General features: G+C 45.1%; 1 protein-coding gene across 1 annotated transcript in view; it reads left to right on the top strand.

Moving 5' to 3' along the window:
* NMT1 (N-myristoyltransferase 1) overlaps nucleotides 1–27903 on the top strand; it is a 1232576-nt gene that overhangs the window by 452266 nt on the left and 752407 nt on the right. Inside the window, exon 4 of the mRNA XM_044055120.1 lies at nucleotides 14421–14539. Coding sequence (XP_043911055.1) covers nucleotides 14421–14539 — 119 coding nt within the window. The remainder of the gene's footprint in view (nucleotides 1–14420; nucleotides 14540–27903) is intronic.

Genomic DNA, 27903 nt, shown 5'->3' with positions numbered 1-27903 from the left:
CAGTAAAAGTTAATAATTACATTACTTGTGGAAAGCAAATACCTCATAAAAATTTCCATTCATTCTGTATTCCTTGCCTAGGCCCTAACCACGACATACTTTGCTGTCGGTTTTGTGCATTCATTAATCAGCACACTATCCGTCATCTGTATATTTTCGCCTCTAAATATTTTGGTTCTCAGTTTAATTATCCAGAAATGTCGTTGGTTAGCCATTGACTACTGGGATTCCAAAAAAAAGCAAAGATAAAGACAGAGACAGGCCGCCGAGGTCCAAAACTGCCAACGACGCTTCTCCTAAGCCAGTCGCCAGTTCGCCGGTACTCAGTGAGGCGCTTTTGCAGCCCCTGATACCCGCTACTTCTGATTCGCAGGCCTCTACTGAGACCCATTTGGAGTCCGGTATGCTGCGAGATGCTTCAACTATGGAACTCGCGGATGTCTCTAGCTTGGATGGCTCCAGAGCCGCTGTGCAGGCACCGACTTCTGAGGGTGTATTCAGGCCTATGGACATGCATATTAAACAGACACCTCCTTCTTCACTTAGGCCTAAATCTCGAACCATGCCTGTAAAACCGATGCTCAGGCCTCTATGCCTAAACAACAAATAAGAATGGCTGAAGATCTAATATTTCTAATCGGGGGTAGCCAACCCCCCCCCCCCCTTCTAAGAGCCTAGGACTGAAGTTGTTTATGAATCTTCTGATCAGGATTCTGTGTTTTCTGATTCTTCTGATGATCTGGATTTGTCCTTATGTACTTATGAGGATTCTGATGCAGAGTACCCTACCCCCCCTGCTTCCCCTCCAGAGGATTTTTCTTTTGGTGAAACCTTACATACTCTAAGGGAGCATTTCCACTGGGAAAGCCAGGATTTTTCTGATTCAAAAAAGAGGCTCAGGGACTTCTTACTCCTGCCTCAGCATAGGCCTTTAGCTATCTCTCCTGTACTAGACATTGTTGATGATGCTTTTTCGGAATCTAGTTTGGCCTCCGATTCCTTGCCTCCTGCTCCTAGAAAACCTGACGGATACTACAGGGTCCCTGAGTCACACAAGTTCCTTTTTAAAAATCCTGTTGCGGATCCAGAGACTATTTCTCAAGGGCCCAAGGGCATTAAGGCTTCTACTGCTAAAAATCCTACCCCTTCTGATAGAGGCTCCAGGGTGCTGGATAGATGGGGTAAGAAGGTTTACACTTCTGCAACCTTGGCCATTAGGGCTTTAAACTGCCAGTTTCATATGTTAAAGTATCAGCAACATGTTATTGGATTGCTTAAACAGAAAATGATGTTGATTCCTGATTGTGTGGAAAATAAAGAATTACAAGATTTAATGCATTCTGCTGACCAGGTTGGAAAACATTCTTTGCAGTGTGGTTTTGATTCATTAGAGGCCTCTTGCAGGGCTGCTGTTACTGGGTCTGTGCTTAGAAGGCATGCTTGGCTTAAGGAGCAATCTTTACCTGATCATGTTAAAGCTAAATTGTTGGATGCTCCCTTAAATCAGGACCGCCTGTTTGGCAACAAGGCTGAGGAAGTTCTTAAAAAGATGGAAGATAAAGCTAAATCTATGCAAACTGTTAAAGATTTCTTACAAGTTCAGCCTCCTAGATTTAGTAGGCACTGACCCTCTAAAAATTGGTCCTTTCCAGCCCCTTCCAGGTCTTCTCAAGCCAAACCCAGACACATCAAGAGCCCCAAGTTTCAGTCCCAGGGGACACACAGAACTAAGCAGTGGGGGGCATCCACTTCCAAATCTGGGAGTAATAAAACTGTCTCAATGACTTCCTTTTAAAATTTCCAAGCACTTATCAACTGACTGCCCCTTTGGGAGGAAAGATTCTTCATGCAAAGAATTGGGAACTCATTACCCAGGACAAATGGGTTTTAAATAGTGTCCCAGTGATAAAGATTTCACTTCCACATGTTGCCAACACGAAACGGATGACCGGACCTGCCCCCAAACCAGTGGGCAGAGGCCCAAAAGCAAGTACTTTCTCTCTCAAGCATGGGGGCTATTCATCTGGTACCAGAAGAGGAAAAGGGACAAGGTTTCTACTCGAGACTTTTCCTGGTACCCAGAAAAGACGCGTCCTATCCTGGACCTGTCTACTCTAAACACCTTTTTGGAGATTCCAGAATTCAAGATGCTGACTCTTCACCAGTTACTTCCCATGCTAGTCAAAGGTACCTGGTTGGCAACACTGGATTTAAAAGAAGCATACCTGCACATCCCAATCAGGGAATCTTGCAGAAGATACCTTCGCTTCAAAGCAGGCTACACACACTATCAGTTCTCTGCACTGCCCTTTGGCTTATCTACTTCACCCAGGGTATTCACAAAGTGCCTAGCTCCAGTTATTGCATTTTGCAGGCAAATAAATATTCAAATATACCCATACCTGGACGATTGTCTAATTCAGGCAGAAAGCCAGGGCATACTTTTGAATCATCTGGCCTTTGTACAAAGGGTTCTCACCTGGTACCCTGTCAACAAGTTATATTCCTGGGAGCAAGCTTGACTACAACTTCCCAGATGGCTTACCTCACGCCAGAGAAACAAATTCATTTGACAACCTACTTCAAACAATTGGCCACAAAAACCCTGCTATCTGCAAGACAAATACTGCAAGCCTTGGGGTTCATGACCTCCTGCATTCTTCAAATTCCATATACAAGACTGCATATGAGGAAACTACAGTGGTATCTAAAAAGCCTATGGTGTCAATATTCCCAGGATCTAGAAGCAATGATTCCTATCATACCTTGCCTACGCCTAGAGTTCCTTTGGTGGGCAGAGGCCTGCCACCAAAACAAGGGACTACCTTTTACACCACCCCCTGCCTCCCAGACCCTAACAACAGATGCATCAGACTATGCATGGGGGGCTCACCTGGCAGGGAAATGCATTTGGGGCAAATGGAACCCAAGTCAAGTGCACCTGCATATCAATCAAAAAGAAATGTTAGCTGTACAAAATGCTCTGACAGCCTTCAAGGACCAAATTCTTCCAGGACAACTAATGGTAAAGATGGACAACACCACTGTTATGTGGTACATAAACAAGTGGGGGGGGGGTACACATTCTTACCCCCTCTACAGACTAGCCATGGCACTGTGGAACACAGCCTTGAGATACCAAGTGCACCTACAAGCTTATGTCTTGCCAGGAAAATTAAATACACTGGCAGACGTACTAAGCAGAAACCTCATGGACCCACATGAGTGGAACTGGAACCAAGGATTTTCAACATGTTGACAAGCAAATGGGGGTGCCCAGATATAGACCTATTTGCCTCTCCCCAGAACTACCAATTGGACAAATTTTGCACAAGGACTCCCCACAAACAAGCTTGGAAAGTGGATGCTCCGTCCTTAAGCTGGAAAAACCTATCAGTCTACGCGCCCCCCCCCCCCCTGCCTCTGCTCTCCAAAGTACTACTAAAAATCAAATAGGACAAACCAAGGATGATTTTGATTGCTCTAGATTGGTCACGCCAGCACTGGTACCCCCTCCTACGCAGTGTGTCGTGGTTATCCCCATGGCACCTGCCTCAGTCTCCTTTCTTGTTGTCCCAGCAGGAGAACCAGATTCTGCACCCTCAGCTTCTAACACTGAACCTTGCAACCTGGCTAATTACCTAATCTCTCCTTTACTATCCCTCAGTAAACTTGTGATGGATATCATTTTAGAGGCAAGGAGGCCTAGTACTAGAAAATCTTATGCTGAAAATTTGAAAAGATTCTGTGGCTGGAACCAATCTCAAGGGATGAGCACAGCAGCTCCCAATTTACCTCAGATTTTACAATACTTAACTGAGATGCTTCACAAGGGCCTGTCGTTTTCCTCCATTAAAATCCACGCCTCAGCCATTTCAGCTCATTACAATACAGAACCTCCTCTCTTCTCTCATCTACTGCTCAAGCAGTTCCTCAGAGGGGCCAAAATTTTGAGACCACCCAGGAGAGCTCCAATCCCTGCCTGGACCTTAACTTTGTTTTGGAGAAACTCACTCTACCTCCTTTCGAGACAGCTGCTACTGCGGACTTGAAACTTCTTTCTTGGAAAACAGCTTTCCTTTTAGCAATTACTTCAGCTAGAAGGGTATCTGAATTACAGGCCTTTATGGCAGTGGAGCCTTTCATCATCTTTCATGCGGACAGGGTGTCCTTCAGAACCATCCGTCCTTCATGCCCAAGGTGGTATCCATTGTGGCTCTTAATCAGTCCATTAATTTGCCAACCTTCTTTCCCAATCCACAGAACAAAGGGGAATGGATACTGCATTCCTTAGATGTGCACAGACAACTTAGATTCTACTTGGTACTAATCAGGCAGTAACCATTCATGTGACTACCCATTTTCATCATTCTTGACGAGCCAAGTCTTTGTTTTCAGTAAGTACTGCTTGATTTGTTTCTAACTTCATAATATCTGTCTAAATAATTTATCTTTAAATTTTCAGGGTCACTTACTAGCTTGCTGTCAAATGTTTGGCAGTGCCTGACACCTTGAATGACATTTTCATGTAAAAGCACAGTTGAAGTTTCACCAATAGCTAGATGCACACAGGACAACTACTATGCAGTGACGAGCACTGTCCCCAGAGTTGCAAACCAGATACTCCTGATATTGCTATATATTCTCATTCCAATCAATAAAAAGGGTCTGATGCCATGGATATGAACTTTCCCATTATCTGTTACCAACTTCGTGGATATGGGCATCCTGAGGCAATGGAGAAATTGCCTCATGTTTACTGACAACTAGCTAATTCTCATACTGCTGTGGTATGTGAGAGATGTATTTACACAGTGTCACTGGAGGCAAAGCTCTCATATAAAAGTACTCCTAATGTCAGTAAGGTTGTCACTAGTTAAACATGCTCCATCCATCGCACACAGTTCAAAGCAGACTACAGACCCACATATGCTGAGGCACCTTCCTAAACCCCAAAGACCTGTAAGATGAAGTACACATAACAAATACCCTCAGCAGCCTCGAAAGCACGCTTTCAAAACAACATCCACATCAACACGTACAGTCACATCTCATACAGCCTCTATTTCTAATCCCATAAGGCAGACCACCACACAATCCAACTTTCTGGTCATTGGGCACTCCATCCTGAGACGCACTGATTCCCACTCACCAGGCTGAGTAAGGAGAAAGTCATGGTCAGATGTTTGTGTTTCACTGTTGCAATCATTACACTTGGGTTATCCTGCTGGCAGGCGACCCGCAGTCGGCCCGAGTTCCAAAATCTTGGTCCGGCGTCGGTTGCTGTTGCCTCTTCCCTGATGCCAGTGCGCCAGGGGTATAAAAGTTGCAACCGACGCCATTTTCTTCAGTCTTTCTTGCCGCACGGTGCCCGAAGCAAAAGCAGTTCGCAAGTGCCGGTCAGCCGACTCCTGAGATTTTCAAAATTGAATTTCAGAACTGAAGTCTTCAGTAAAGCTAAGTACCCCATTGGGGAAAAGTTTTCTTGCTCCAGACCGATGTCCGTAAAAGTTAATAGTTGTATTTCTTGTGGGAAGCAAATACCTCATAAGGACTTTCACTCTTACTGTATTCCTTGCCTAGGCCCTGACCATGACGTTACTAGTTATCAGTTTTGTGCTAGATTCAATAAACGAACTATTAAACGTCTGTTTGATTTTGCTGTACATTATTTTGGCCGAAGGTTTAATTACATAATGCCGTCAGAACAACCGACGACCGCAATTTATAAAAAACACAAAGACAAAGAAAAGGACAGACATCCGAGGTCCAAACGAAGCCTATTCTAGGCCAGTCCCCGGTTCACCGGTTCTCAGTGAGGCGCTTTCGCAGCCCTTGACACCCGCTACCTCAGAGCCACAGGCCGAAATCGACAGCCACATGGAGACACCGAGGCCTGTGGAAACAAGGTATTGGGCCTACAGAAACTATACCCTCAGATGGGTCCGGAGCTGCTGAGCAGGCATCGGCTTCTGAGGGTGTTTTCAGACCTTCACAGCTTACAATTAAGCCCACTACAGCAGCAAAGGCAAAGTAAAAAAAACACCATTAAAGACAAGGAAGCAAGTACAGCATTCTCCAGAACAGTCATCCATGCCAAAGAAACAGATGCTTAAAATGGCCGAAGACCTAATTACTTTAATCAGGGGTCCGTCCCCACCCCTGACAAAAGGCGTAGGCAGGATACTGATTATGACTCCTCTGACCAGGTTTCCATTTCCTCTGATTCCTCTTCTGATCAGGGATACTCTCTCCCTCCCTATGAGGACTCTGATGCAGAAGAGTTCATTCCTTCAGCCTCTCCACCTGAGGATTATTCTTTTGGGGAAACCCTGCACACCATGAGGGAGCATTTCCATTTGGAGAGCCAGGATTATTCTGAATCTAAGAAAAGGCTCGGAGACTTCCTTTTATTGCCTCAGCACAGGCCCCTGGCTAATCCCCCCTGTGCTTGATATTGTTGATGATGTTTTTTCTGAATCCAGTCTGTCTCCTGATTCTTTTATCCCCTGCATCAGTCAAGCCAGATAGGTACTACAGAGTCCCTGACTCTCATAAATTTCTTTACAAAAACCCCGCTGCAGACCCAGAAACAATTTCCCAGGGTCCTAAAGGGGTTAAGCCTTCTACTGTTAAAAATCCTGTCCCCTCAGATAGGGATTCCAGAGCTCTGGACAGATAGGGGAAAAAAGTTTACACTTCTGCTACTTTAGCTGTAAGAGCTTTAAATTGGCAGTTTCACATGCTTAAATACCAACAGTACCTCATGTCTTTGTTAAAGCAGAAAATGGTTTCAAATACAGAAGGTTCTGACAGTAAAGAAATGCAGGATTTATTGCATGCAATTGAACAAGTGGGAAAGCATACTCTGCAATGTGGATTTGATTCATTAGAGGCTTCTTGTAGAGCCGCAGTTACAGGCTCTTGTTATTCGAAGGCATGCTTGGTTGAAAGAAGTTTACCTGACCATGTTAAAGTAAAAGTATTGGATGTTCCATTACAGCATGATACTTTGTTTGGTGTTAAGGCAGAAGAGGTGTTAAAGAAAATGGAGGATAAAGCAAAGTCAATGCAAACAGTGAAAGATTTCTTACAGGTTCAACCACCTAGATTCAGCAGAAACTGGCCTTCAAAAAATTGGTCCTTTCCAGTGTCAGACAGGCCACAAAGAGGCAGATACAGATGCCCAAGAGGCAGATCACAGCCCCAAGGCTCCTACAGACCTAAGCAATGGGGTGCTTCCGCCCCCAAAGGAGGGGAAGACAAAGCACAACCTTATAGGAAACAGTCCCAATGACTTCCCTCTGCAAATGCCAAGCACTTACCTCTTGACAGCACCCCTAGGGGGGAAGCTAGCACTTTTCTCAAAAAATTGGCACATGATCACCCAGGACCAGTGGGTGCTGAATATTGTTTCTCAGGGTTACAGGTTCCACTTCCACACTCTTCCAAAACCAAAAGGTATGCTAGACCTGCCACAAAACCAATGGGCAGAGGCACAAAAACAGATTGCTGCTCTTATGGACATGGGAGCTATTCAAAAAGTTCCACAGCTAGAACAGGGACAAGGATTTTACTCAAGACTTTTCTTAGTACCCAGAAAGGACAAAGCCTGGAGACCAATACTGGACCTGTCAATTCTAAATACTTTCCTGGATGTTCCAAAATTCAAAATGTTAACACTACAGCAACTTCTGCCCATGCTGGGCAAAGAGGCTTGGATCGTAACTTTGGACCTCAAAGAGGCATACCTGCATATCCCAATCAGACATTCTTGCAGAAGATACCTCAGATTCATAGCAGGCTCAATGCATTACCAATTCTCTGCACTGCCCTTTGGCTTATCTACTGCACCCAGGGTCTTCACAAAATGCCTGGCACCAGTAATTGCATTTTGCAGACAAAAAGAAATTCAGATATATCCCTACTTGGACGACTGCCTTATTCAAGCAGAGAGCAAGGACATTCTTCTAAAGCATCTGGCGTTTGTAAAAAGATTGCTAATTTTCCTAGGGTACACAGTAAACAAAAAGAAATCAAAACTAGTGCCCTCTCAATACTTAATATTCCTGGATGCAAGCTTAAATACAACTGCCCAGATGGCTTATCTCACGCCAGACAAACAAAGGCAACTGACTCATTACTTTCAAATGATGGCAACAAAAACCCACCTCCCTGTAACAAAAATTCTGCAGGCACTGGGCTTCATGGCATCCTGCATTCTACTAATTCCATATGCAAAACTGCATATGAGGAAACTACAGTGGTACCTAAAAAGTGTTTGGACTCAGCACTGTGACAGCCTGGAGACAATCATAACCTTAATTCCCTGCCTACAACAGGAGTTTTGATGGTGGGCCCAAGCCTGTCACCACAACAAGGGACAGCCTTTCACTTTACCCACAGCCAGGCAGACAATAACAACAGATGCATCAGATTATGCCTGGGGGGGCACATATGGCAGAAAATGTATTCAGGGCACGTGGACCAAGGAACAAATGCATCTTCACATCAATCAAAAAGAGATGCTAGCTGTACAGAATGCCCTGACAGCTTTCAAGGACCTAATACATCCAGGACAACTATTAATAAAGACGGACAATACCACAGTTATGTGGTACATAAACATGCAAGGGGGCACACATTCTTACCCCCTATGCAGACAAGCCATGACTTTGTGGAACACAGCACTGACCTATCAAGTACATCTGCAGGCACAATTCCTGCCAGGAACAAAAAATACACTGGCAGAGGAACTAAGCAGAAATCTCATGGATCCTCACGAATGGAAGCTCAATCCACAAGTATTCAGCATGATAACAAGGAAATGGGGGCGCCCAGACATAGATCTTTTTGCCTCCCCTCACAATTACCAAATACAGAAATTTTGCACAAGAACTTAACACTCTCAAGCATGGAAAGTGGATGCTCTTTCATTCAGCTGGAAAGGCTTGACAGTTCATGCCTTCCCTCCGATGCTTCTTCTCACCAAAGTGTTACTAAAAGTCAGACAAGAAAGGCCAAGAATGATCCTGATTGCAGCAGACTGGCCATGCCAGCACTGGTACCCAGTTCTAAAGAATTTGTCTCTGGGCCCAGCTTGGCATCTACCTCAAATGCCTCATCTTCTGACACAAGACAATCCGGTTCTGCACAGTCAACTCAGAACCTTAAACCTGGCAGCATGGCAGATAATGTAGCCACTCAGACTGCTCCTCTCTCTAAAGCTGTTATGGATGTCATTTTAGAAGCCAGGAGGCCCAGCACTAGGAAATCTTATGCAGAAAAATGGAAGAGATTCTGTGCTTGGAACCAAGCACAAGGGCTCGAACCACTTGTCCCTAATATACCTCAGATTTTACAGTACCTAACTGAGATGTTGGACAAAGGCTTATCTTTCTCATCTATTAAAATCCATGCCTCTGCCATTTCAGCTCATTACAATACGGAACATCCTATTTTTTCACATCCTCTACTATGCCAGTACCTCAGAGGGGCAAAAAAATATAGGACCCCTAATGAGAGCACCAGTCCCTACTTGGGACCTCAATTTTGTTTTAGAAAAACTCACACTACCTCCTTTTGAACCAGCCAGCACAGCTGATCTAAAATTCTTGTCATGGAAAACCGCTCTGCTCCTAGCAATAACTTCTGCAAGAAGAGTCTCCGAGTTACAGACATTAATGGCTGTGGAACCTTTCCTCATTTTTCATCAGGACAGGGTGTTTCTTAGGACAAACCCAACATTCATGCCAAAGGTGGTTTCCAATGTGGCCTTAAACCGAACCATTCATTTACCTACTTTTTACCCAAATCCCCAGAATAAAGGGGAGAGACTTCTGCACGCTTTGGATATACACAGACAGCTACGTTTCTATTTGGATAAAACAAAAGCTTGCAGAAAAACTGAGCAACTGTTTGTAGCATATGCTGCAGGATCACAAGGAAAGCCTATTACAAAGCAGACAATCTTGAAATGGATAGGACACTGCATCCGCTTCTGTTATGCACAACATGGCAAATCAGTGCCTAAGGGCATTAAGCCTCATTCTACCAGAGCAGCAGCCACTTCAGCAGCTTTCCTCAGAGGAGTACCAACCAAAGACGTTTTAGAAGCTGCAACCTGGAGCTCAGTGCACACTTTCACCAAGCACTAGCACTTACCTCTCTGCTCTAAATCCAGAGCAGGCTTTGCAACTGCAGTTCTGCAGGGCTTGTTAGCCTCTCCAAATCCAATTTAGACCCAGCCACCCAACCTCAGCTTTGGGATTCTACCCAAGTGTAATGACTGCAACAGTGAAACACGATTAACATAGTACAGTTGTGTACCTACCATAAATGTAGATGTTCAAGTGTATTCACTGTTGCAGTCCAGTTACCCACCCACCATCCCCCTTTTTTCATTGCTGGGACTTTTCTGTACTTCTCATCTCTATACTACCTATGTGGTGTATTTGCTTGTAGATGAAGGAAACGTTTATAGTAATATATGCATGCTTTTTGGGCATAATTTTATCTTTCCAGCCTTCCTATCTGGGGGCACCTGACATCTGGGGCAAGAAAAACTGAAGAAAATGGCGTCGGTTGCAACTTTTATACCCCTGGCGCACTGACATCAGGGAAGAGGCGATAGCAACCAATACCGGACCAAGACTTTGGAACTCTGGCTGACTGCGGGTCGCCTGCCAGCAGGATAACCCAAGTGTAATGACTGCAGCAGTGAATACACTCTAACAACTACATTTATGGTAGGTACACAACTGTACTTCGCTTGTCAGGCGCTAGGATCCGCCACATTGTGCACGCACTCAGGTCATTGAACCACAAGTACCAGTATGATTCATAGTCTGTGTGGGTGTATACAACCGGAGACGTACCTCCCTAGACTATACAAATAGAGGCATCATGGTGCTCTCAAAATACATCTCCCAGACTGATATGAGCCTAGTATTGAGCAGCGTTTCACCTTCTCCAAGGATGATACCACAGTACAAACAAAAGATGAATGACTTAAATAATTGCCTTAGTTTCTAGTGTCATTCTAAGGGAGTGCAGTATTTGTCAGCATATATGGTCAATAGACAGCGCTGCTTTGCCAGGAATGGTCTGCACCTCTCCCCTCTAGGCTTTGGAATATTAGTTGAAACATTGTCTTCCCGCATAGTGCCTTTTTTAAGCAATGCTAAACTGAAACAAAAAGCCACAAAAATTTGGGCTAGGCTTATAAATGCCTTAGGGCAGATAGCCTAGTATAAACCTATGAACCTATGAAACTGAAAGTACTTCTGACACAGCAAATCAAAACCAAGAAAATCTAAAGGTATTTTGCTCAGTGCTAGTAGTCTAAACAAAAACCTCCACTCCCTACAAGCTCTCCTCACCCTAGAGAATGCTGATATCTGTGCAGTCACCGAGACATGGTTTAAAGCCGCAGAGAGCACACCGAGAGTGCAAGTTTTTTATAATGCCTTCCACACATTTAGACCAGTTACTACACAGACCAGGGACTAAAGGTGGAGGTGCCTCGATTTACATCAAAAATAAATAGACCTCAAGACTGGTCAAACAGGACAATGCACTTGAGCTACTCCATGTTCAAATTTCCATAGGCAAAATCCAATACTTTCTAGGAAACCTATGCCATGTATTTAAACTTATTGGAAACGCTCACCATCCAACTCAATACCATATTCACGGGTGTTTTTAATTACCCCATTATTAACTGGGAATTCTGTATGACACCAAACGTGCAGGCATAGAGATTCCTGGATTTTGTAAACATAAACTCCCTGGACCAGATTGTCAGTTCAACAACCAGGGGTGCAACCATAGTGTATCTGGCCATCACTAATATGGAAGAGTACTGCACCCCCCCCCCCATTGTAATGTTTTCTGTGGTAAGGTCAGACCACAAAATGGTCTCCTTTGAAGTAAAAATAAAACCTGTACCCCCATCTAACACTGGAATATTCAGGAACTACTCTAAGGCTAACTTCCTGCTGTTAAGTGATAACCTGGCAAAATTTGAAGCCCCCATAAACCCTGAAAACACTGCTGCTTATGCAGAACATTTCAGAAAAACCCAAGCATGTCAATAAATGCATAGAGGCAGCTGTACCTACCAGGAAAAAGTACAGAACTAACTCAAAAACAAACCACCCTAGGGTAAACACTAAATTAATGGGCTGTATAACAGAAGGAAGAAAATCATGGCAAAAATTAGGAGGTGCAGCACCCAGCAGGATAAAAGCAGTGTCATCAAACTAAACAAACAACTCAGAGGTCAAATAGTGTACCAAAGCCAAATTTGAGGTAAATGTGGGCCTCTCAGGCCAAGGATAACCACAAAGCATTCTTTAGCTATGTCCCTGTAACCTCAAAGGCAGTACACAATTGTGTACAGAGTTTGTTGTAAATGAAGCTACCTTTAATGAGCCAGAAGATATAGCAAAGATACTGGCCGACAAATTCAACTCCAACTTTACCCCTCTCTCTGCCCGTCAAACTTCCCACAGATATACCATCAAGTATAACTCCCCTGCTATATCACTAGGGAACATGCCTGTAATGCTCTCTCTAAGGCCAAGAACACTGCATCAATGGGACCAGACAATATCTCAGGATACCTTCTACATGAAACATGACATGTCCGGCCCTCTGGAATTGCTGTTTAACTGTAGCCTTCAAACAGGCTTCATGCCTAATGAATGGAGACGAGCACCGGTTATCACTCTGCGCAAAGGTGGGCCATCTACACACCCTGGAAACTACAGACTCATAAGTCTCACTAGTCTTCTATGTAAAGTAGAGATATTGTAAACCTCCACACATTGGACCCAGTTTGGTTTCATCAAGGGCAGGTCATGCTTACTCAACCTGCTGGACTTCTTTGAGGAGGTCACCAAAGCAATGGATGAGGGCAAAATGGTTCCCACTGCCTACCCTGACCTGGCCAAGGCATTTGACTCCATACCCCACTTGGGCATTGTTGACAAACTCAAAAGTTTGGGTACAAACCCGTATGTCACCTGGTGGATAGCCAACTGGCTCACAGAGAGGACCCAGGAAGTTAAAACTGGGGAGTCCACCTCTACATTGAGGCCAGTTACAAGTGGAGTCCCTCAGGGGTCAGTCCTTGGACCACTCCTTTTCTGCATTTACTTCTCTGAAGTCAAGGCCAATGTCAATGTTCTCTGGCTGACTAAAGTTGATGATTGCAAAATGGGAGCTGTCATTGAATCCCACACCAACACAAATGTTCTCCAGGAAGGGCTGGCACAGACAAACAACTGGTGTCAGAGCCATGAACTAAAACTAAATGCCAAGAAATGCATAATTCCTGACGTCATCCACCCCTGGTAACTATCCTATTAACAACACACCCATTAGAATTGACCCAGTAGTCAGGGACTTGGGGACACATAGTAATCTAGCCTAGCCTTTGAACAGCATGTGTCTACAGTAGTGAGGAAATCCTTGTATGTTGCACAACGTATAAACAAAGGTATGGCATCTTAAGTCCAAGAAAATCATTGTTCCACTGTATTTGGCATTCATCAGACCTGTCATTGAGTACAGTGCCCCCTTTGGTATGTACCTTACCAGACATATCCAACAAGTGGAACATCCACAAAGGTTCCTCACTAAAAAAAATAAGGGTGTAAGTTAAATATCCCATGCAAACCACCTCAAGGCCCTATCCCTGTATTCTGTGTTCTACAACCTTTTTTAGGAGAGATATATGCCTGGCATACAGGGCATTGTCAGACCCCATTCTGATGGTCCTCTTGCATGTCAACAAAACAGTCAGCACCAGAATTACCCATTCTAAAGATTTAAACCTTGCCTGTCATATAAATAGGACCTGCTGGAGATACAGGTATGTATTTCAGAGACTACCCCATCTCTGGAACAGGCTCCCCATCCATGTGAAGCTGAGTTCCTCCCTAAGCCAATTCAAATGCAACTTGGACAAGTGGATAGGGAACAGGAAATTCATCCCTGGCTTGGCACCTGTGTCTCTAATGGACACAAGTAACCTGTAAATCTCTCAGGCCCCCTACTTGTAAATGTTTCATTTTCCAAGCCCCTCCTTACACTTATCAATGGTACTAGAACTTGTCAGAGGTTTGGGATGTTAGGCTTAAAAAGTCCCTTGTGGTCATTAGCCTAGTAAACTCCTGTGAATCTACGGTGGATATTTGCAGCAAATGTTATTGCAGTTTTAACTTTTAGGAGAACTGCACATTGTTTCTGATATATTGACTTTAGATAAATTTCCAGAGTTTTGCAAAAGTTGTAACATTTCATTTTATTCAAGCGTGTTATAGTACTTTTTAATATGTACACTAACTGGCATTCCAGATGATAGCAGCTTAAGTGGCTGTGACGCTCTGATCTGGTTTCCTTTTTCACAATAGGTGATGTAGTATTGACACATGGCTCGATTGAACCTGATAAGGACAACATTCGTCAGGAACCATACAGCTTGCCACAGGGTTTCATGTGGGATGCCCTGGATCTGGGAGATTCTTATGTGGTAATGTTGTAGTTTTTATTTCTTTGTGGTTTACTGCTTCTGTATTGCACTAGTTTTACTGTACCTTCTGTGCATGTTTCTCCACTTCTTGCTTTTTCTTTTCAAATTTTAAAAGATGACATCTAGATCACTTTCAGCCAGGATCTTGTTGTTCTCATTGGTTAAAACAGGAGGCAGTAATTCTGAGAGTAATATAGCAGTGCTTGATAGGTGTTTTTTGCGTTAGGTCAGAGTTGTAATAATTGCTAAGTACTACAAATACAAGATTACCTGGGTAACGTTGTCAGTCTTCCTGGGCCTGCAGAAATGACTAATTTGAGAAGACTACATAAAGAACACCCAAATACAAAACCTATAGCACTGAAACAGAGTTTACTGCATCTTCTCGGGCTGTACTATTAGAGTGCAGAGGGGCTCCATAAAGAACAGGATCACCAAGCTGCCAAATTGCATAACAAGGCTATCACACTGAGCCAAACAGTTTGTGGTGCACATGATGAAAACTCACCTCCCCAGTGCAGTGCACAGTTGTGTAGTATGCCAAGGGTGGTAGACTGCTTCCTGAAGGGCATTAGAACCATCATGACGACATTAGCAGCTTCATCTTTTAAACACTAGTATTATGACAGTACATCTGTCCATATATTTATTTAATTTAGTTATTTCCTTTTCTTAACTGTGATAGAACAATGATCCATATGGATTCATTCATTCATACAAAATATTGTATAGTTTAGCATAGTGCTTTCCATTGCTAAAATTAACTAAACTTTTGGTGTTGCCATAGAGAATTGCAAAGAAGGCTGTCACATGCCACTCAAGACACCTTGTACTTCTGGTGTAGCAGTATTAACATGTATGCAAGGTTCAGCTGAAAGTATTGATGTTCTCTGTGTTTCACTGTTGCAGTCATTACATTTGGGTAATCCTGCTGGCAAGTTGCCCTCAGTCGGCCTGATTTCCAAAGTCCTGGTTCCTGCGTCGGCTGCTGTGTCCCTGACGTCAGGTCGTCAGGGGTATAAAAGATGCGGCCGACACCATTTTCTTTAGTCTTTCTTGCCACGCAGTGCCCGAAGCAGAAGCAGTTCGCAAGTGCCAGTCGGCCGACTCCTGAGATTTTAGTGTTAGAGTTTCAGATCTGAAGTCTTCTATAAAGCTACTTTTTTCTTGCTCCAGACAGATGTTAGAAAAAGTTAATTGTATTTCTTGTGGGAAGCAAATACCTCAAGGATTTTCATTCTTACTGTATTCCTTACCTAGGCCCTGATCACAACGTTTCTGGTTGTCGGTTTTGTGCTAGATTAAACCAAGCGTTGGTATGATTTTGCTTTAAACTATTTTGGACCCCGGTTTAATTATCCAGAAATGTTGTCTGATAGCCATCCGACTACCGGAGTTCAGAAAAAACGCAAAGAAAAGGAAAGAGAGAGACAACTGAGGCCCAAAACTGACGACAAAGCTTCCCCTAAGCCAGTTGCCGGTCCTCAGTGAGGTGCTTTCACAGCCCCTGATGCCTGCTACTTTAGAGTCGCAGGCCGCAACCGACTCCCACGTGGAGTCGGCCATACCACTGGAAACTCAAGGTATTAGAGCCTCAGGTATTGTCCCTTCAGATGAGTCCGGAGCCGCTGAGCAGGCACGGGCTTCTGAGGATGTATTCAGACCTAAGCATCTTTACATCAAACCGACTTCAGCTTCAAAGGCAAAGAGTAAAGCACCTTACAAAGCAAAGAAACAAACTCAAGAGCCACGTGGTCAGGCCTCTATGTCCAAAAAGCAGATGCTCAAAATTGCAAAAGACTTGATTACCTTGATCAGGGGTTCCCATCCCCCTCCTTATAAGAGGCCTAGGCAAGAGACTGACTGAATCTTCAGATCAGGTTTCCATTTCTTCTAATTCCTCTAATGATCAGGAATATTCTCTTCTTCCCTATGAGGATTCTGATGCTGAAGAATCTATACCTTCAGCTTCTCCTCCTGAGGACTATTCTTTTGGGGAAACCTTTACATACTATGAGGGAGCATTTCCACTGAGAGAGCCAAGATTTTTCAGAATCTAAAAAGAGGCTCAGGGATTTCCTTTTACTACCTCAACACAAGCCACTAGCCATCCCACCTGTGTTAGACATTGTAAATGATGTGTTTTCGGAGTCTAGTCTTACACCTGACTCCTTACCTCCAGCTCCTGTTAAGCCAGACAGACATTACAGGGATGTTCATCGTGTTAACCTGCTGCAGTCGTCAATCTTGGGTTATCCTGTCGTCAGGCGGTCCCGCAGTCGGACGGAATTCCAAAGTCTTGGTCCGGCGTCAGTTGCTGTCGCTTCTTCCCTGACGTCAGTGCACCAGGGGTATATATATAATGCATCCGATGCCATTTCCTTCAGTCTTTCTTGCCGCGCGGTGCCCGAAGCCGAAGCAGTTGGCAAGTGCCAGTCGGCCGACTCCTGAGATTTTCGAAGTCGAATTTCAGATCTGAAGTCTTCAATAAAGCTAAGTACCCCGTTGGGGAAACTTTTCTTGCCTCAGACCGATGTCAGAAAAAGTTAACAATTGTATTTCTTGTGGGAAGCAAATACCTCATAAGGATTTTCATTCTTACTGCATACCTTGCCTAGGCCCAGACCACGACGTCACTGGTTGTAGTTTTTGTGCTAGGTTTAATAAGCGTACTATAAAAAGACTCTTTGATTTCGCACGACACTACTTCGGTAGAAAATTTAACTACACTATGCCGTCGGAGCAACCGACTACCGGCGTGCACAAAAACCGCAAGGATAAGGACAGGCAGCCTAGACCTAAGCCAGACTCAGAGGCCTCGGCTGATCCAGTCTCCGGTTCACCGGTCTTCAGTGAGGCTCCGATGCAGCTCCTGACTACCACAGATCTGGAACCCGAGACCGCTTCGGAACTTTTGGCGGAAAGTACTAGGCCGACGCAGCCATTTTGTTCAGCCCCTTCCGACGACACTGCTGAAAAAGATGTCGGTGCTGCAGAAACTCCTTCGGTTTCTGAAGGCGTCTTCAGACCGACGATGCTCACCATAAAAACGTACCCTAAGACTAAGACTCCTATTAAACCTAAAAAGACTGCACTTCAGTCTCCAGTTCAAGACCCCATGCCCAACAAACAGATGCTCAAAATGGCTGAAGATTTGATCTCTTAAATCAGGGGTTCCCAACCCCCACCCGACAAAAGGCCTAGACAAGAGGTAGAATATGCCTCCTCTGAACAAGTGTCTATTTCCTCAGGCTCTTCTGAGGACCAAGATTACTCCTTCTCCCCTTATGAAGATTCTGATGCTGAGGATTCTATACCCTCAGCTTCTCCTCCTGAAGACTACTCCTTTGGGGAAACTTTACACACTATGAGGGAACATTTTCACTGGGAAGGTCAGGACTACTCTGACTCAAAGAAAAGGCTCAGAGAGTTTCTTTTACTCCCCCAGCACAGACCACTTGCCATCCCCCCAGTTTTAGACATTGTGGATGATGTTTACTTATAACCCAGATTCTCTGCCTCCTGCTCCGGCCATACCTGACAGATACTATAGAGTGCCTGATTCCCACAAATTTCTTTATAAAAGCCCTGTTGCTGATCCAGAGACTATCTCCCAGGGTCCCAAAGGGGCTAAGGCTTCTATGGCAAAAAATCCTGTACCCTCTGAAAGGGACTCCAGAGCACTAGACAGGTGGGGGAAAAAGGTTTACACCTCGGCCACTCTAGCTATGAGGGCACTAAATTGCCAGTTCCACGTGCTAAAATATCAGCAATTTCTAATGTCTCAGTTAAAACAAAAAATGAGCACACTCCCTCAACAGTCTGAATTGAAAGAAATGCAGGATCTATTGCATGCAACTGAACAGGTGGGCAAACATACTTTACAATGTGGGTTTGATTCTTTGGAGGCTTCCTGCAGAGCAGCTGTCACTGGGTCTATTATACGTAGGCATGCTTGGTTAAAGGAACAAACTCTGTCTGATCATGTTAAAGCAAAGCTTCTAGATGCTCCCTTATAGCAGGATGTTCTTTTTGGAGTTAAAGCAGAAGAAGTCTTAAAGAAAATGGAGGATAAGGCAAAATCTATGCAGACAGTCAAAGATTTCCTACAGGTACAGCCCCCTCGATTCAGCAGAAATTGGCCAAAGGTCCTTTCCAGCTACTGACAGACCACAGAGGGGTAAATACAGACGTCCAAGAGGCAGAGGACAACCACAAGCCCAGTACAAACCTCACCAATGGGGCACTGCAACACAGAAGGGAGGAGAAGACAGGTCCCAAACCACCAGGAGGCAAACTCAATGACTTGCACCTCATCTGGCCAAGCAACACTCTCTTGGCAGCCACCTAGGGAGGAAAACTCGCACTTTTTTCCGACAACTGGCACATTGTCACAAAGGACAAATGGGTCCTAGACATAATTTCACGAGGATACAGATTCCATTTTTACACCTTGCCAATGAAAAGAGGAATGCCAAACCTGCCACAAAATCAATGGGCAGAGGCACAAAGACAAATTACAGCTCTCATGGACATGAGCCATTCAACTGGTACCTACTCGAGAGCAAGGCCAAGGATTTTACTCGAGACTCTTTCTCGTTCCCAGAAAGGACAATGCCTGGAGACCAATTCTGGACCTTTCAATTCTAAACACCTTCTTACAAGTACCCAAATTCAAGATGCTAACACTACAGCAGCTTCTTGCCATGTTGGGCAAGAAAGCATGGCTAGTAACATTGGACCTCAAGGAGGCATACCTGCATGTCCCTATCAGACAAAGTTGCAGAAGATACCTCCGTTTCATTGCAGGTTCAACCCATTACCAATTCTCTGCACTGCCCTTTGGCTTATCTACTGCGCCCAGGGTCTTCACAAAATGCCTGGCACCAGTAATTGCATACTGCAGACAAAGAGGAATTCAAATATACCCATACCTGGACAACTGCCTCATCCAAGTAGAAAGCAAGGACATCCTCTTACAACATCTGGCTTTTGTGAAACATCTTCTAAGTTGCCTGGGTTACACAGTAAACGAAAGGAAATCAAAACTAGTACCCTCATAAAATATGACATTCCTGGGTGCCAGCTTGAATACAACGGCCCAGAAGGCTTATCTGACGCCAAACAAACAACTACAACTGACTCAGTATTTCAAAACAATGGCAACAAAGACCCAACTACCTGCAAGAAAAATTCTGCAGGCCTTGGGCTTCATGGCATCTTGCATACTACTAATACCATTTGCAAAGCTGCATATGAGGAAATTACAGTGGTACCTAAAAAGCGTATGGTCTCAACACAGCCACAGCTTGGATACAATATCTGTCATTCCCTGCCTACAACAGGAGTTTCTATGGTGGTCACAGGCATGTCACCTCAACAAGGGTCAGCCTTTCACCTTGCCCTCAGCCAGGCAAACTATGACAACAGATGCATCGGACTACACCTGGGGGGCACACATGGCAGGACAGTGCGTTCAAGGCGTATGGACTGCAGATCAAAGGAATCTGCACATCAATCAAAAAGAGATGCTAGCCGTACAGAATGCTCTGACAGCCTTCAAGAATCTATTACATCCAGGACAACTTACAATAAGGACGGACAACACCACAGTAATGTGGTACATAAACAAACAGGGGGGTACACACTCCTACCCTCTATGCACCCTCTATGCAGGCAAGCAATGACCTTGTGGAACACAGCTTTGACTTACCAAGTTCAGTTACAAGCTCAATTCCTGCCAGGAAAAAAGAACACATTGGCAGATGACCTCAGCAGAAACATCATGGATCCCCACGAGTGGAAACTGGATCCACAAGTATTTGCAATGATAACTCAAAAATGGGGCCTTCCAGACATAGACCTGTTTGCCAGTCCTCAAAACTATCAACTAACAAAATTTTGTACAAGGACACTTCACCATCAAGCTTGGAAAGTGGACGCACTCTCATTCAGTTGGAAAAACCTGACAGTATATGCCTTCCCTCCATTGCCTCTCCTCACAAAGGTGCTTCTGAAAGTCAGAAAGGAGAGACCACGACTGATATTCATAGCCCCAGACTGGCCACGCCAGCATTGGTACCCACTATTGAGGAATATGGCCCAGGGCCCACCTTGGATTTTACCACAAATTGCCCATTTGCTGACACAGCAAAACAATCAGATTCTTCACAGCCAGCTCAAAACCTTAAATCTGGCTGCATGGCAAATCACCTAGGCATCCAGCCAGCTCCTCTTTCCCAAGCAGTTATGGATGTTATTCTGGAAGCTAGGAGGCCCAGCACCAGGAAGGCCTATTCGGACAAATGGAAAAGGTTTTGTGCCTGGAACCAAGCTAAAGGCCAAAACACACTTCAGCCTCACATGCCTCAGATTCTACAGTATTTAACTGAGATGTTACACAAAGGACTTTCTTTTTCTTCCATTAAAATCCATGCATCAGCTATTTCAGCCCACTACAACATGGATCCACCCTTATTTTCGCATCCACTTCTAAGGCAGTTCCTCAGAGGGGCAAAAAACATTAGGCCCCCCAGGAGAGCACCTACACCAACATGGGACCTCAATTTTGTTCTGGAAAAACTTACGTTACCTCCCTTTGAACCAGCTTTCTCTGCAGATCTACAGTTCCTATCATGGAAGACTGCCCTGCTGCTAGCAATAACTTCAGCTAGAAGAGTCTCAGAGCTGCAGGCACTAATGGCAGTGGAACCTTTCCTCATTTTCCATCAATACAGAGTTTCTCTACGAACTAATCCTTCCTTCATGCCTAAGGTGGTTTCCAGTGTGGCTTTAAATCAAACCATCCACTTACCCACCTTCTTCCCAAATCCACAGAACAAAGGAGAAAGACTCCTGCATTCCTTGGACATTCACAGGCAACTTCGTTACTACTTGGATAAAACTAAGGCTTTCAGAAAATCTGACCAGCTCTTTGTATCCTATGTTACAGCTTCACAAGGGAAGGCTGTATCAAAACAAACCATTTCCAAATGGAAAGGACATTGCATTTGTTTTTGCTATACCCATCATGGAAAACCAGTTCCTGCTACCATTAGGCCCCACTCTACCAGGGCAACAGCTACATCTACAGCCTTTCTCAGGGGGGTTCCAACAAAGGAGATTTTGGAAGCTGCAACTTGGAGTTCAGTACACACCTTTACCAAACACTATCACTTACCACTCTACTCTAAGACTAGGGCTGGCTTCGTCACTGCAGTTCTGCAGGACCTTCTAGCCTCCTCTAACCCTCTATAACTCCTCCACCCATCCTTAGCTTTGGGATTCTACCCAAGTGTGCTGACTGCAGCAGGGTAACACGATGAACATAGTACAGTTTTGTATCTACCATAAATGTAGATGTTCGAGTGTACACCCTGCTGCAGTCCAGGTTATCCTCCCTCCATCCCCTCTGATCTAACTGGCTAAATCTCTACAATACCTTCCTGATGTATTTGCTTATAGCTGGAGGGATTTTGTGTTCGCAACCGACGCCGGACCAAGACTTTGGAATATTCCGGCCGACTGCGGGACCGCCTGACGACAGGATAACCCAAGTGTGATGACTGCAGCAGGGTGTACACTCGAACATCTACATTTATGGTAGGTACAAAACTGTACTTTCTTGACTCTCAAATTCCTTTTTAAAAACCCTGCTGCAGACCCAGAAACTATTTCTCAGGGTCCAAAAGGAGTTAAGGCTTCCACTGCAAAAAACCCTACCCCCTCTGACAGAGATTCTAGGGCACTGGATAGATGGGGAAAAAAGGTTTACACATCTGCTACCTTGGTTATAAGGGCCTTAAGCCGCCAGTTTCATATGCTCAAATATCAGCAACATGTCATGGCATTGGTTAAACAGAAAATGTTGTTAAACTCTGAATGTGCAGAAAACAAGGAAATGCGGGATTTATTGCATGCAGCTGAACAAGTTGGAAAGCATACTTTGCAATGTGGTTTTGATTCTTTAGAGGCCTCCTGCAGGGCCACAGTTACAGGTTCTGTTATTAGGAGGCATGCTTGGTTAAAGGAACAAAATCTGCCTGATCATGTTAAAGTTAAATTATTAGATGCACCTTTACAGCATGATGCTTTGTTTGGTGTTAAGGCAGAAGAGGTGTTAAAGAAAATGGAAGACAAAGTTAAATCTATGCAAACGGTCAAAGATTTTTTACAAGTACAGTAGACACTGGCCAACAAAGAATTGGTCCTTTCCTGTGTCAGACAGACCTCAAAGGGGCAGAACCAGACGCCCTAGAGGCAGATCCCAGGCGCAAGGGTCCTTCCGCTCAAAACAGTGGGGAGCTTCTACCTCCAAAGTTGGAGAAGACAAATCACAACCATTCAGGAAACCGTTGTAATGACTTCCCCCTGCCTGCACCAAGCACTTATCTCCTGGCAGCACCCTTAGGGGGAAAATTAGCACTTTTTTCTCAAAATTGGCACATTATAACCCAGGACAAGTGGGTCTTAAATATCGTGTCACAAGGCTACAAGTTCCATTTCCATACCCTGCCAAAGGCAAACGGCTGGCCAGATATGCCAAAAAATCAATGGGCAGAGGGACAAAAACGAGTCTCATCCCTCATGGACATGGGTGCCATTCAACTAGTACCAGAGCAAGAACAGGGACAAGGTTTTTACTGAAGACTGTTCTTGGTACCCAGAAAAGGACAAAGCCTGGAGGCCAATACTGGACCTATCTATTTTGAACACATTCCTGGATATACCAAAATTCAAGATGTTGACTTTGCAGTAGCTTCTGCCCATGCTGGGCAAGAATGCTTGGCTGGTGACTTTAGACCTAAAAGAGGCATACCTGCATGTCCCAATCAGACAAATATGCAGAAGATACCTCAGATTCAAGGCTGGCTCAATGCATTACCAATTCTCTGCACTGCCCTTTGGCTTATCTACTGTGCCCAGGGTCTTTACAAAATGCCTGGCACCAGTAATTGCATTCTGCAGACAGAGGAATACAAATATATCCTTACTTGGACGACTGTCTTATTCAAGCAGAGAGCAAGGACATTCTTCTACAGCATCTGGCATTTGTGAAAAGACTTCTAACATGCCTAGGGTACACAGTCAACGAAAATAAATCAAAACTAGTACCCTCTCAAGAGATAATATTCCTGGGTGCAAGCTTAAATACAACTGCCCAGATGGCTTATCTCACGCCAGACAAAAAAAGGCAACTGAATACCTATTTCAAAATGTTGGCAACAAAGGCCCAGTTATCTGCAAGAAAAATTCTGCAGGCTTTGGGCTTCATGGCATCCTGCATCCTACTAATTCCATCTGCAAGATTGTATATGAGGAAACTTCAATGGTACCTAAAAAGTGTTTGGACTCAACATTGCCACAGCCTAGAAACTATGATTACTCTTATTCCCTGCCTGCAACAGGAGTTTTGATGGTGGGCAAAGGCTTGTCACCAAAACAAGGGACAACCATTCACATTACCCCCAGCCAGGCAAACACTAACAACGGATGCATCAGATTATACCTGGGTGGCCCACATGGTAGGAAGATGCATTCAGGGCACATGGACCCCAAACCAAATGCATCTACATATCAATCAAAAAGATATGCTAGCAGTTCAAAATGTCCTGACAGCCTTCAAAGACCTACTTCATCCAGGACAACTACTGATAAAGACAGACAACACCACGGTCATGTGGTACATAAACAAGCAGGGGGTGCACAAATTCTTACCCCCTTTGCAGACTAGCCATGACTTTGTGGGACACAGCATTGACTTACCAAGTACATCTGCAGACACAATTCCTGCCAGGAGGGAAAAATACTCTGGCAGACGAACTAAGCAGAAACCTCTTGGATCCCCACGAGTGGCACCTGGATCCACAAGTCTTCAGCATGATAACAAGGAAACGGGGATGCCCGGACATAGATCTATTTGCCTCCCCTCCCAACTACCAACTAAAAAGATTCTCCACAAGGATTTATCACAGACAAGCATGGAAAGTGGACGGCCCTATCTTTCAGCTGGAAAAACCTATCTGTGTATGCATTTCTCCCTCTGCCTCTCCTCCCCAAGGTACTCCTAAAGGTCAGACAGGAGAAGCCAAGGATGATACTGATTGCCCCAGACTGGCCCTGCCAGTACTGGTATCCAGTACTAAGGAGCTTGTCTCAATGCCCAGCCTGGACCTTACCTCAGATACCTCATCTACTGCCCCAGCAAAACAATCAGATCCTGCACAGCCAACTCAGCGATTTAAACCTGGCAGCATGGCGAATAATGTAGTCATACAAAACACACTTCTCAGTAAAGCTGTGATGGATGTCATTTTGGAGGCCAGAAGGCCTAGTACTAAAAATTCTTATGCTGGAAAATGGAAGAGATTCTGTGCTTGGAACCAGGCACAAGGAACTGATACAGCTGTGCCAAATATTCCTCAGATTTTGCAATACTTAACTGAGATGCTGGACAAAGGTCTATCTTTTTCATCTATTAAACTTCATGCCTCTGCCATTTTGGCTCATTACAATACAGAGCCACCACTCTTTTCTCATCCCTTACTAAAACAGTACCTCAGAGGAGCCAAAAATTTAATGCCTCCAAGGAGGTCACCAATGCCTTGGAAAAACTCACCCTGCCTCCTTTTGAGCCAGCTGCTACTGCTGATATAAAGTTTTTATCCTGGAAAACAGCTCTGCTCCTAGCAATACTTTCTGCAAGACAAGTTTCAGAGCTTCAGGCACTCATGGCTGTGGAACCATTTATCATCTTTTATCCAGACAGGGTCTCTCTGAGGACGAACCCAACATGTTATGTAGTCCAATCTCGCCTACGTTCTTACTCGCCGGTTCGGAGCCGAATATAGTCTCGGACTCGGCCAACTTTTATTTTCTAGCATGAAGTATCTTATTGGCTGGGCTAAACAGGTATCCGATGTTGCACTGCTCCATAGCTCCAGATCTTGTTTGCCGCTCGTGTAGCTAGGACGTGGTCTCGCTTGGCTGTGGCTAAGTACCTCTAAATTTCTATTTTCTCTTCAGAAAATTGTTGCTAGTCTAACAAAAGCTATTTTCATAGCTATTTCTTCTGGTTTACTATTTAAATTTTGTTGGTGTTGTCTGTGTGTGAGTGGTAACCCTAACTGTTCCGGTGGGCTAGGCCATTTAAATTAGATTACCTAGTCCTCCTTTTTGTGTAGTGTTTTACCTTAAACTTTCCTGGTTTTAGTGAGTAGTTTTTCCGGGTTGAGTTGTGTGTTGTAGTTTTTCAAAGAACTGTTTAACTTGGAGGTTCTTTGAGGGTTTTTGTGTGTAGTGATAGTTTCCCGCCTTGCTGTTTTCCGGCCTTTACTGTTTTCGGCTAAATCATCTCCTTGGTCTTGGTGTTGAGTAGTTTAGTTAAGATGTCTAAGGATCAAAAGGAACATAAACCTTCAGGTTTTAAGAAATGTTCCAAATGTAACTACAAGATGTCCATTACAGACGGACATTCTGTATGTTTGTATTGCCTAGGAGCAATTCATTTACAAGAATCCTGTAGCTTCTACCACGCCTTCAGTCCGGGGGTGCTACAGGAAAGAAAAAATAAACTTAAATTGAAGGGACTCCTAAAACTTTCGTTTCAGGAGTCTTTGGACACGACTTCTAGTACCCAGTCCAAGTCTAAGGCTTCGAAGGCGAAGAAAAGTTCTCCGGCTCTGTCTGTCTCCTCGGAGCCACCGGAGAAAACTTCTAAACTGGACTCTACCTCCTCGGCTCCTCTGTCCTCTGGGCCGCAGGAGTTATCTGTTGTGCTGGAATCGACCTCGGCTCCAATTTTATTGGAACCCATTCGGAACCCATCTCCCAGTGTTAGACATGGTTCTCCTGATAGGAGATCCCAATCCCCCTCTCTGTCCTCCAAATCCTCCAGGCTTTCCGATTTGGATGTCGATGGGGTGGTTCAGAGGCTCCTGCAGTCGCCAGTGTTGGCTAAATTATTTTCGGCTCCGACCCAGTCGGTTCCGGAGCCCGTTCCGATGCGTGTGTCGATGGTTCCCCCTCCGAGCACTCCCTTGTCTTCAGAGCCGGAGTGCACCGCTCCGAGTGAGGTTCTTGTGCCGGCTCCGATCCCCCTCAAGGGTTTATCGGTGCCGGCGTCGGCTCCAACCATGTCGGCTCCGTCCACAGGTTTCTGTACTCGGGTTTCCTCTGTTGGGCCCGAGGGGGATACTTTGGGACATCTGTCTGTTCCAAGCCTCCCCCACAGTGCTTCGGCTCGGGGAACCCCGATCATGGCCTCTGAGACCGGTCGGTCCTCGGATTCGGGGGGACCTGCCTTCGAGGCCATGAGGAGCATACTGGCCAAATCTTTACATCACCCGGATCAGTCATTCCGTCCCCTTCCACCCCGGCTAGAGCTTCTGATGCCCCCCATCAGTAGATGGTGGAGCCCAAAGGTCTGGGGATACCCCTATAAGCAGTCCCCAACTTTCTGAGGGTCCCTCAGAGTCCGTGCCTGAGGAGCCCCCCAGAAAGAAGTTGTGCAAGAGGAAGCACATAGACTCCCAGGACGAGTCTCTCACTTCTGATACTGACCTCGAGGAGTCAGAGGGGTCCAACAAGTCATTCTCTGACATCTCTTTCTCTGACATCTTGGAGATATTGAGACAAGAGAGGTGACTGGCTGTCCAAAACCCCCTCTGAGGAGGAGTCGGTATTCCTCAAGCCTTTGGGGCTCAACCCTCCACCTCCTGGGTGTCTCCACCCTTCGAACTCCTGGATTTAATTTGTCGAAGGGTGTGGGAGAATCCTGATTCGGTGGAACCTGTGCCCAGAAGGCCCAATAAATTTCTTTCTGCCCCCCCCCCCCCCCCGGAAAGAGTTTCTGTAGATGGTGGTGGCGGCAGCCACACAGCAGGAAGTAGCCGAGTCTTCTTCCTCCGTCCATCCTTCTAACAAGGAGTCCAGGAGCATGGACCGGTACGGGAAGTGTACCCTCTCATCAGCGACCTTCACCCTGCAGTCGCTGAACTATCCTTGTCATTTTACTCGGCTCCAGAGAGATCTCCTCAAGGAGTTAGGAGATACTCTAGCGGGTAACGTACCTGAGGCGTTAGCGCACACGGTTAACGCCCAGGTGTCTACCCTCAATTCAGTTGTCAACTCGTCCATGAGGCTCATTTCGTATGCAGCCGAAGGGGCGAGTAGGGCAGCTAGTTCGGGAGTAGCCCTCAGGAGGCAAGCTTGAATGCGCCTGTGTCACTTCGCGGAGGCTTTCAAGTCTTCCTTCACTGACTCCCCCTTCGATGGGTCCTCACTCTTTGGGACCAAAGTGAAAGACACCCTCACCAGATGCGAGCAAGAGGGAAAGACCCTGTCTGCCGTAGGGGTCAATTTTT

The sequence above is a fragment of the Protopterus annectens genome, chromosome 13.part0 (assembly GCF_019279795.1).
Source record: "Protopterus annectens isolate FY-2018-M chromosome 13.part0, PAN1.0, whole genome shotgun sequence".
NCBI classification, from domain to species: Eukaryota; Metazoa; Chordata; order Ceratodontiformes; family Protopteridae; genus Protopterus; species Protopterus annectens.
This window is presented reverse-complemented; position numbering and strand designations above follow the sequence as displayed.